This window comes from Alosa pseudoharengus, unplaced genomic scaffold (assembly GCF_046254945.1).
Source record: "Alosa pseudoharengus isolate Yale_2024_CS ecotype anadromous, Long Island Sound unplaced genomic scaffold, YU_APseudo_1.1 YU_APseudo_1.1_scf_4, whole genome shotgun sequence".
Lineage (NCBI taxonomy): Eukaryota > Metazoa > Chordata > Actinopteri > Clupeiformes > Clupeidae > Alosa > Alosa pseudoharengus.
This window is the reverse complement of record NW_027468774.1, coordinates 42,249,504-42,261,233: the sequence shown is the minus strand read 5'-3', so window position 1 is coordinate 42,261,233 and position 11,730 is coordinate 42,249,504. Positions and strand designations below refer to the sequence as shown.

Sequence of the window (11,730 nt, the reverse complement as noted above, 5' to 3'; positions counted from 1 at the left end):
TAATCTTATGGACCCTTTCAAGAGAGTTCCATTATCAGCATCATAGTTGGCCCCACAAGACTTCCTTTTTAACATTCCATATGTTATCTTAATGCAGAGGAAGTAGATTGGGGCCCAAATAGAACGTTCAAGCATTGTTTTTGTTTACCTTGTTGAAAGGGTCTTAAGATAAAAAATCTAGTTAGTATTGTTTTTAGTAAAAAGATACTTACTTTGAGCTCTCTTGTAAGATTATTTGACTTAAAATAAGTCAAAATCTTCTTAAATTAAGACATAAAAACAAGTACATTTATCTGCCAGTGGAGTAAGTAATTTTATCTTAATTTAAGATAAGATTGAAGATTTAAGACAATTTAAGGTACATTTACTTACTCCACTTTCAAATCTTAAATTAAGAAGATTTTGACTTATTTTAAGTTAAATAATCTTACAAGAAAGCTCAAAGTAAGGACTAAAAACAATACTAACTAGATTTTTTATCTTAATATAAGATTATAACACTTGGTAAGATATATTTTTTTGCATTGTGCAGAAGTTCATATGCTCAGCACATACACATGTTCAGCTCAGTACATTACGTTTAACTGTCAAAACCTTTTAGCATGTTAAATGAAAACTGAACATTGTTAAGTGCAGCTGTGTAACTAAAATGGCTCTCTCTGTTGTGGACAGGGACCACCGGGATTGCTAGGACTGAAAGGAGACTCTGGTGAAAAGGGTGAAAAGGTGAGTCAATCATGTCTTCAGGACCATGTTCGGCATTCTGATCATGGACACATGATCACAGAATCACATGAAGGCCTTTCATGATAACATGATGATAGCTATGCAAAGACCGCTTCTACAGGCTAAGGTGGGCATCGCACTGACCAAGCGGCAGATTTTTTATTGTTTCCTATGGTTTGGCAGCGGAACGGTGGGCAGCGACAGTGTTACGCTAGTGTCCAAGGAGCTGTGTGATGAACTAGGTTCAATATACAGAACAAAACGCTAGACTCATCAATGTCAGTTTCATTTATCCTAGGAACACTGTTTGAATTAATAAAATTATTGTGGTCAGAGTGTTGTGTCACGCTTCAGTATTTTCAATGTAATTCCCACCTAACTTCTAGTTCTGTTTTTATTGCTCCAGGGTCACGGTGGATTGATTGGTCTTATTGGGCCACCAGGAGAGAGTGGGGAGAAAGGAGACAGAGGAGACCCAGGAAATCAGGGAATATACGGACCCAAAGGAGATGAGGTACCTGTGCACTGCACACACATGCAAACACACATTCAAAGGTGTAGTGTGAGAAATTGATTTAACAAGGAGAAACAGGCAAGCTGCATGAAATATAGCATTGTGAAATAGCAAAAGCCATACTATTAGATGTCACGTCTTTCACATCTACAAGTGTGTGTTCAGTGTATATGCCTACAACAAAGAAAGGGCTGATTGTGATGTTTTCTGGATGTGAAGTATTTCAGTATTTCCACTGAATCCCACAATTTGAAAAACCCACCCAAGTTTGTTTGTTTTTACCTATTACACCTTTAATAGCCTCCGGATTGTATACACGAGCAAGTGATGTGTTTGTGTTATAGGGTGTAACGGGACCACCTGGTCCGACAGGACCTCCTGGACCTCCTGGGCTTGCCGTAAGTGCTCCCCTCCTCTCTCCACTCTCACGCCTATGCTAATGGCCATCTGCTTCACTTCTCCGCTTTATAGCCATTAAAGACCCTGAGCTTTAGTGTGATGGATCATGAATCACCTCCACTGTGTTCGCGCCACCGCTGGTTTATGTCGGAGGCTGTTCAGCATGCGTAGCGAGGCCTGCGCTGAGCCTCGGCCCTGCCAGTCCACCAGAGCTTAGCGCTCTGAGGCGAGATGGAACACAGACGCATCTCAAATGATGTGGGTTCATGGTCTAGAAATGTTGAAAGTGTGGACTAGAGATCTATCACACATTAATGCTAATCAGGTTACATAGAACAATCATTTCCTTGAAAAACATCCCTGGGATTTTAGCCAAAACGTTTAATCCTCATTCAAGGTGTGTTAGGATTGGTTGTGGTTTTGGGTTAATGCTGTAAAATGGTTCCTTCCCACCCACGTTTAATCCTCAGTTTGCCATGATTGTCTCCAGACGGACTATCTCTGTGAAGCCGACCACTGCTCATCTCCTCTCTCTCTCTTCCTCTCTCTCTCCCTCTCTTCTCCTCTCTAACAGGGAATGGTCGGGGAAAAGGGATCCAAAGGGGATGAGGTGAGTGTGGATGTGCTCTGCAGACTCTTAATTCTATTTCCCAAACGCGGCAGCACACACACACACACACACACACACACACATACACAAACACACCATATACATCAGCTCCATCTCCAGCACGTGCCATGGGAAGATGTGTCTTGCGAAAAATGTGTATTGTTACTCCCACAAGGCTTTATTATGGGGAATCACAGGGAGTGAGTGACGATATTAAAACTGACAGTGCGTGAGTAGGAGTCTTCTGTTCTCATCGCCATATCTGGAGATTCTCTGGCGCTTTATCCCATTCTCAATAAAGTCAGTCGTGACGAGGCCAAGGCAAAGAAAAGCCTCAGCTAGAACTAAACCTGGTTATTTCTTAAAATCCAATGTTTTGTGCATGTTGAGTTTAGTGATGGGCATCGTCTCCTATATACACACATAAGTTAGTGATGATGGGCATCGTCTCCTATATACAGTATACACATAAGTTAGTGATGGGCATTGTCTCCTATATATACACATAAGTTAGTGATGATGGGCATTGTCTCCTACTGTATATATATACACATAAGTTAGTGATGATGGGCATTGTCTCCTATATACACACATAAGTTAGTGATGGGCATTGTCTCCTATATACACACATAAGTTAGTGATGATGGGCATCGTCTCCTATATATACACATAAGTTAGTGATGGGCATTGTCTCCTATATATACACATAAGTTAGTGATGATGGGCATTGTCTCCTATATATATACACATAAGTTAGTGATGATGGGCATTGTCTCCTATATACACACATAAGTTAGTGATGGGCATTGTCTCCTATATATACACATAAGTTAGTGATGATGGGCATTGTCTCCTATATATACACATAAGTTAGTGATGATGGGCATTGTCTCCTATATACACACATAAGTTAGTGATGGGCATTGTCTCCTATATATACACATAAGTTAGTGATGATGGGCATTGTCTCCTATATACACACATAAGTTAGTGATGATGGGCATCGTCTCCTATATATACACATAACTTAGTGATGGGCATTGTCTCCTATATACACACATAACTTAGTGATGGGCATTGTCTCCTATATACACACACAAGTTACATATGACAAATCTGCACCATGATACATATACAAAAGTATCACATGTGTAAGTAACAAAGTACTGTGGTAAATAGCATTGCAATTCAACCATACATATGAATACATAGTCATATTGGGGCAGTTCTACCTGAGTTACTCATAGGAAAAGATTGACATGATGCAATCACACTTTCCTCCATGGTTCTGTTTTGCACAGGGCCCCGCTGGACAAAGAGGAGACACAGGACAAGCTGGACCGCCCGGACCTCCTGTGAGTTCCCCTTCCTCTTCAAACAGCATCTGCACCTCTGTGTCAGACTCCCTCAGAGTGCAGCAGATGGAGTCCTCCTTAGTTCTCCCTTTGAACCAAATATTCTAGAGTTCTCCCCGTCAGATCTCCCATACGTACTAACGGCGCATCGTCATAAAGATACAAAACCAAAGATTCTAAAGTTTTCCTTAGATCTCCCATAAGACCAAAGATTCTAAAGCTTTTCTACTTAGTTCTCCCTTTGAACTCAGCCAAAGCCATGATCCAAAACCAGAACAGTGCAGTCTGGATCCACTGGGTGTCGTACCTGCAGCCACGTCCCTCTGCACCCCACCCCACACACAACAACAACAGCACGTTGCACTTACATACCGCTTTTCTCAACACTCAAAGCGCTTCACATGGAATGGGGAACCTCACTAACCACCATCAATGTGTAGCATCCACCTGGGTGATGCACGGCAGCCATTATGCCCCTCAACGCTCACCACACACCAGCTTGAGGTGGAGAGTGAGGGAGTAAATGAGCCAATTAAAGTGGGGGATGATTAAGGGGCCAGATTGGGAATTTAGCCAGGACACCAGGGAACCCTCTACTCTTTGCGATAAGTGCAACGGGATCTTTAATGACCACAGTGAGTCAGGACCTCAGTTTAACGCCAAAAGGACGGCATCTCCTACAGTACAGTGTCCCCATCACTGCACTGGGGCATTGGGATCAATCTTTTTGGCCAGAGGGAAGAGTGCCACCTACTGGCCACCCAAGATCACTACTACTTCAGGCAGCAACCTAGTTTTCCAAGGAGGTCTCCCATCCAAGTACTAACCAGGCTCACATCTGCTTAGCTTCAGTAATTCAGCTAAGACAAGGTATCCATTGGTCTGGCTGCTGGCTAACACACACAAACACACACAGGCTTTGCTACTCTGTCCAGGCATAAATGTTTTTGGGTGATGCACAGGCATACATGTAATTACCCAACTGTCCACACCTGCGAAGGTGTGGATGAGAAGCCCAACACTGTCTGCCTATACTCATTCACACCATGGTCCTACTTGTGTTGCATTATGGGGGCTCTGCTACCCTGTCCAGATATATTCCCTACATACCCCACATTTCTATTCATGTATGTATTCACAAATATATTGGCTAGCTATCTTGTATAACTATGAAACCAATTTATGTTGTGGGCCATGGGTCAGGCCATAACACCACCAGTGCAGTGCATTGTACAGTAGAAAGCAAAGCAGTGCCTAAGCACTTTCAACTAATTCATCCACTAGATCATTTTAATTATGTATTCACTGAAATCATCATTAAAATAGATTTAAAATTGTATGAAATAGATTTATGTTGTGCCCTTTGGGTCTGGTCAGAACACCTTCTCATTTGCTCACAAGTGAAGTCTTGATGGTAGACACTGCGTAAGTTAGGCCCTAAGTTAGGTCTTAAAGGAGAATTCCGGCCATTTTACACATAGAACTCTGTTTCTTAAGGTCACCGAGTACTATCGGTACGACAAAACATCGGTGCTACCTAGTTGCTGCAGCCAATAGTTGGAGCAGCCAGGCAGCCATAGTGCTACCAGAGAATGTCTAATAAGGGGAGAACTGCCACTCTCGGAAAACTTCCGGTTTCTGAACTTGTTGCAGTTCCTTCTGTTCCACATGAGGGCGCTCGTCCACGAGTGCAGAATGAATGGAGGTCTATGGAGCTGTACCTCTCAAAATCCACTTTTCTCGGGATATAATTTTTTTTCAAGTAATTTGAATATTGTATTTGAAAGGGGAGGCAAAGAAAATATACTTGGTTGAGTATTATATTTTTTTGAAGTCACTTAATTGTTCTAAAAAGCCTTTCAAACGTGTCGATGACATCATTCATTAGCACAATGCTAGCGTGTTATGGGCAACAACGACCCAACCTGTAAGAAATCAAAAGGACATAAGTACTCGTTCATTCAACTTTTGACCTATAACTCATGTTGAAGTTATACAAACTACAATCAAATCTGAGATTTGTCAACGACAATCAGGTGAAAGAGACAAATTTAGCCGTCTAGCTCCATTGACTCCTATTCATTTTGCACTCATGGCGATCGCCCCCAGTGGAACTGCAATCAAAATTCGGTACAATGGGACTTAATACGGAGTGGCCAGGCTCTCCGTAGACGGGCTCTGGTGCTACACTCTAGAGGCATGATTATGCCCCCAGAGTGTAGCACTGTAGCTGCCGGAATTCTCCTTTAAGTGTCCATATGCATACCTAAGTGCAAGTAAGGTCTTTTGGGTGTCCTTCACTCACCCGTCCCCTCCATTCTCTCTCAGGGCCCCCCTGCCACCCTCATCCAACCTCTGCCCATTCGGGAAGGCAGGAAGAAGCGCCGCCGGCATTCTGACCGCGGCCGAGGCGGAGGCAGACAGGAGGAGCCGGAGTCGGAACAGGAAGCCGGGGAGTCGGAGTTGGAGCTGGACGTGCTGAACATGGAGGACTTCTTGCAGGCGGACCAGGCCATGCGCGAGCCCGAGGGCATGGAGGAGGTGTTCGCCTCGCTCAACTCCATGAAGACGGAGCTGGAGCTGATGAGAAGGCCACTGGGCACCTACGAGAGCCCCGCGCGCACCTGCAAGGAGCTCATGATGTGCCACCCAGATTACAAAGACGGTGAGGCGACCTACTTTACCGTTCACTAAACAGATTACGCAAGATGAATGGTCATTTCGAGCTATCTTGCTGTCCGAATTTTACAAATTACCCTCTTCCATTTACTGTAGCATACTCACATACAATACAGATCCATTTTACATTTAACCTACTCACTTACAATACAGATACATACACTTACAGTTCAGATTAGAATGTACGCTCAATGGTTATTGAATATATGCCCTTGGTGTTGTTGCTACCTTTCTCTAAGATACAGGAACACAAATTTGTCAGCATGTTTGATGAATAATAAGCACACTGACGGACTCTCAAATAACTCAAACCAAACCTGGGCTAGCCACCCATCCTGGGGTATGATCTCACACAAACACTTCCCTTTAAATATCTTTCCCACTGTCATCCCAGTGCCTGTGCGGTAGTTTGCGGTTGAAATACGCTTGAAATTAATGTAACGTTTCTCCACGATGCACCACTTTCACACATCCCCTCCATTACTTGATGTTGCATCACACGGATGAGTCGCGAGACTCCTGACAGGATGTGATCCTTCTACTTATTAATGTAAGCCATCCATACAGCGTCATCATCTCACATAAGATTAGAATTGATTTCATAATTTGGTCTTGCGGGGGGAGTGGACTTGAGAGTGGAGTGCTGGTAGCGGTCGTGAGTGAGTGAGTGAGTGAGTGAGTGAGTGAGTGAGTGAGTGAGTGAGTGAGTGAGTGAGTGAGTGAGTGAGTGAGTGAGTGAGTGAGTGAGTGAGTGAGTGAGTGAGTGAGTGAGTGCCTCCGATTGGACTCAACCCTCTTCCTTTTTCTCCTTTTTCCTCCAGGGGATTATTGGATCGATCCAAACCAGGGATGTCACAAAGACTCCGTCAAGGTCTTCTGCAACTTCACTGCAGACGGCCAGACCTGCCTGTTCCCCGACAAGGGGATCGAAACGGTTAGTGCAGAGGGCAGAGGCTGCTGGACAGAGAGTGAAAGGTTGGCCCAGTGGCCACAGTTTGCTGCTGGACAGAGAGAGAGAATGAGAGAGAGAGAGAGAGAGAGAGAGAATGAGAGAAAGAGAGAGAGAGAGAGAATGAGAGAAAGAGAGAGAGACAGAGAGATAGAGCTAGTGGTGCTGATCACTCTCCCCTTCTCCATTCAACAGGTCAGGCTGGCAGCCTGGAGCAGAGAGAAGCCTGGGAGCTGGTTCAGCCAGTTCAAGAGAGGCAAACAGGTACAGTATGCAGCCGCCATCCTGCACCCCCTGATTGAATTCAGTTCAGTTACATACAATTCACTACACACAAACACTGTTTCTATTATATTCTAGTCTTGTTCTGTTCAATTCCTTTCAATTACATTATCTGTTTTGCATAGTATCACTTATTTAGATGTTATTCTAGTCTAGTAAATTCAGTTAAATTCTTTCCAATTATATTGTCTATTTTGCATAATATCTTTAATAGTATGGTTACCCCCTGAGGAAAAACAAAGCCAATCATAAATATTTATTTTATGTCAGACATTAGTCTTATTAATGTATGCATAACAGCACAACAGACACAGAAATTATGAAAACAAAAATATGATATATTATATAATTCATTGTGTTATTATGATAAAGAGATGGGTAGCCAATGTTCCATTGCTGATTTTGAGGAGCAATTAAGCTCCTTCTTCATGTGAAACGCTGCAGGCAGATTCTAATGCCACTCAGTCCAACCGATCTCCTTGAGCTGTCATTCAGGAGAGGCTTAAGAGGGCCCTTGAGCAGAGTACATGCAAACAATCAAGCCATGCTGTGTATGACCTTAATGACCTTGTCACATTAAGTCACCTTGGCAGTTGTCAATCTCCTCCGTCCTCTCTCGAACACTTCGTCCAGAGACTGTGTGTGCGCGTGTGTGTGTGCATCTGTGTCTGTGTGTGTGTGTCTGAGAGCAAACAATATGCAGTGGATATGTGTTGATTTGCATAATTGTGTGTATTGTGTGTATTACATGTGTATGGTATATGTCTTTATATGTGTATCACTGTCTTTGTTTCCAAGCATGTGTCTCAACATGCACCACATATGGCCCTGAAGTGCCAGTATGAGACAACCGTTCCTAACTGTATGCATTAACCTTCTCTGGTCCAGCTCTCGTACATTGACACGGAGGGGAACCCGGTCCCAGTGGTCCAGCTGACCTTCCTGAAGCTGCTCAGCGCCACGGCCCACCAGACGTTCACCTACACGTGCCAGAACTCGGCGGGCTGGTTTGACATGTCCTTGCGCAACCACAAACGGGCGCTGCGCTTCCGAGGAAGCAACGACGAGGAGATGGCGCACATCATCTCTCCCTTCATCAAAGCCCTGCACGACGGCTGCAAGGTACCGTTAACCCCCTGTCTGGTGTCAGATCACGTCATGTTTTTACTCTGCCAGAAAATAAGAATAAGCAAATGTGTCAAATAATATGATGTGATTGCAGTAGTTTTGTTACATTGTTATTACACCGTTAACTACCGTGTAACACACAGCTGTTCACTGTGTATGAGCACATTTGTACTTGTATCCAATCCTTACTTAGTCCACGTATGCAGCATGAATGTGCTGTAGGTCATCATGTTTCAGTTTGGCAGAGTGTACAAAACTCAACAGGACTGTGGCTATTCCAACGCCAGTTAAAAATATTATAACATTGTTAATCCCCTGTAACCGCCATTTTTGTTTTACTGCTATAGTCTCGTAAGGGCCAAGAGACGACAGTCCTAGACATCGACTCACCAAGGGCGGACCTCCTCCCCATCATTGACGTGGCTGCCTCAGACTTTGGGGGAACCAATCAAAAGTTTGGATTCCAGGTCGGACGTGTCTGTTACAATGGATGATGAACTTTGTGAATGGATCCACCAATTCAAAGACTTTACGACCAATGACCAATGCCACACAAGCAATATTTATTATATTTTATGTTTGTGTGGTGGGTTTTGTGGTACATTTTCTAATGACTTGTGTGCAACCAATGGGCCAAGCCAATCTGTGCTGTTCCATGACATCAAGAACAGTGACTTTCCAATGGACTTACAGTGGGAGCTACCCAGCACATTTGCCAAAGGGAACTCTTCCAATTAGTCATATTTAATGTGTGTTCTTTTTTTATTTACATTCATTCACCACTATGGAGTTTTTGTGTGAGAATCAATGCTTATATTGGTCTGCAACACCTGAACTTTGCCAACGCACTGAGAAAGGCACATCATTTCTGTCGGTCAGAGACTCATTAGTCGCATACCACTAAGTGACCACTGCAGCATTTCTGTTTGGTCCAGTTGGCTGTCTATGGTACTTTTTTGCTACATGATTTGAATTAATATGCCACTCTAGTGACTAGCTCTGAAATTGTAAGTAATGGAATAAGTAAATATTGCTATTCACTTGTATAGCCTTGACTGCAGTAAGAAACCAAGTGCCATCAGTAGTTGGAAGCAGTTTGTTTTCCGGTCCATTCCTCACTGCTAGCTCTGCACTGTGCCTGTTTCCGTGTGCAAACAATGGCAAATGGCATCCTAAATATGCACGGATGAGAACTGTCTTGGAAGGCTAAGTTTGTTTACAGGGTACGGTTGACATGACATGGAAAAAGGTACCCTATGAATACAAACGCACATTTCTCTCCTTATCAGACAGGTGTTGTTTACAAACCTTTCAGAATAGTCATCAATTCAGTGGAGCTCATTTCTGCAGTGAATGCATATGTGCATTGGCGGGGTATGCTAATATTTCACCATGTGCTCAAGTAAAGGTCAGGATTTCGGCATCCGTGAGGAAAATGAGTTGTTTGTCGTTGAGAGTATTATACTTCAGTGCCTTTCCATCAAGACTGACCTAATTTCATCTGACTGCCAGGAAAAAGAGTGTTTGTTAGCGGGAGTAGGATAGAATACATACAGTACACACACACACAGAAATACAACAAATGTCATCTCCCCCATCTCCCTTGCCTTTTTTAAGCCATTTATTTTGGTTTGTTTGTTTGATTTTTGGGTTTTCGTTGAATGCCTTCCTCTTCTGTTTGTACATTGTCACTTTTCTTGTGTGCATTGTTTTGCAGTTGCTCTGCTGTGGTGCTAATGCCTGTGTTTTTGTTTCTTGTCATTTTTGTTTTTTAGTTTTTGTTGTTTTTTTTGTTTTTGTTTATTATCATGCCTCGGGGGCAGGGTGAGGGGGTGCGGGGGAGGTAGACAGTTCCAGTGACTGTTGGCTGAAAACAAGGCTCATTTTAGTGTTAGCCTAACACACACACACACACACACACACACATACACCAATGAACATTCAGGGAACATAGACAGAGAGCACAGTGCACTTCAGCTCCAAGGTAACGTGGTGCTCCTCCATGTCCTACAGACATGTACTCTTGTTGACTTACCTTGTTTCCTGTAAATATGTGCACTCGACTCATTGCACTATGGATGCGATCTCAATTAGTCCTGGTAATCTGAAAGTGTTCAGCACTGGTTCATGTGCACCTCTGCCTTCCACCCCACTCTGTTCCCTTCAATGTACAGTCCCCTGTGGTAGATATTGTACAGTTTTTCTGAAGTATGAAACCTAATAATAATCTAATGCCTGATTGAAAATCAAATGCATTTGTGAACCTGATGTGGTTTAGAAAAATAATGGATTTTTTCCCCGTTCCAAATGTGTTGTTTTTACCTCTAACCTCTCATGGGTTTATTGACTTTCTCCACTTACCTGTGACGAAGATTGGAGCCTTCCGCTCAGTTATCAACTTCGTCCCAATGCCTCCTTTCACTCAGGGAGTAATCAGCTGCTCACTTACCCACATCCTCCATACACACACAGACACACATGCACGCGTGCACACACACACACACAGAGAGAGACACATGAACACACACACAGAGAGAGACACACACACACACACTCACACAGACACACACACGCACACACAGAGCAAATGTAATCAACACTGATTCACTTTCTAATTCATTAATTTCAATTAACTTGTTTTTCATTTCTCAAGAGAGAGACAAGGGGAAAAAGAAAAGGTGTGTGTGTGTGTATGTGTCTGTGTGTATGTGTGTTAGACGTTAGAAGGACAAGTCATGGAACAGAACCATTCTGATATATTCACACTCAAATGGAATCGGAATAGACTAACGATCGTTGGCTCATTATTATGCACATACACACACACACACACACACACACACTGGCTCTCAGCACACACTCATCTTTGACTCCATTTGGACCATTTGTCTGTTCCTTTCCTTAAGTGAGCATGATGCTGTACTGCATCAGTGCAGATAAAGCGTGCAGGGAAGGAGAGATCAGGCCGCTCCACTCTTATGGGTCTCTTCTCTCAAGGTTACACTGTGCACTTTTCCCACTTCCCTCTCCTATCATAACACTGCTCAAATGAAACTTTAACCATATCTTATATCCACACTTGAACGAG

At 43.3% G+C, this 11,730-nt stretch overlaps 1 protein-coding gene across 1 annotated transcript in view; it reads left to right on the top strand.

Moving 5' to 3' along the window:
• Positions 1 to 10,950, top strand: part of col5a3a (collagen, type V, alpha 3a) — a 72,829-nt gene extending 61,879 nt beyond the window's left edge. The window contains exons 58-67 of the mRNA XM_076266387.1: positions 673 to 726; positions 1,133 to 1,240; positions 1,585 to 1,638; positions 2,214 to 2,249; positions 3,551 to 3,604; positions 5,933 to 6,269; positions 7,105 to 7,217; positions 7,428 to 7,496; positions 8,403 to 8,636; positions 8,990 to 10,950. Coding sequence (XP_076122502.1) covers positions 673 to 726; positions 1,133 to 1,240; positions 1,585 to 1,638; positions 2,214 to 2,249; positions 3,551 to 3,604; positions 5,933 to 6,269; positions 7,105 to 7,217; positions 7,428 to 7,496; positions 8,403 to 8,636; positions 8,990 to 9,136 — 1,206 coding nt within the window. The 3' untranslated portion in view covers positions 9,137 to 10,950. The remainder of the gene's footprint in view (positions 1 to 672; positions 727 to 1,132; positions 1,241 to 1,584; positions 1,639 to 2,213; positions 2,250 to 3,550; positions 3,605 to 5,932; positions 6,270 to 7,104; positions 7,218 to 7,427; positions 7,497 to 8,402; positions 8,637 to 8,989) is intronic.
• Positions 10,951 to 11,730: the final 780 nt, after the last annotated feature.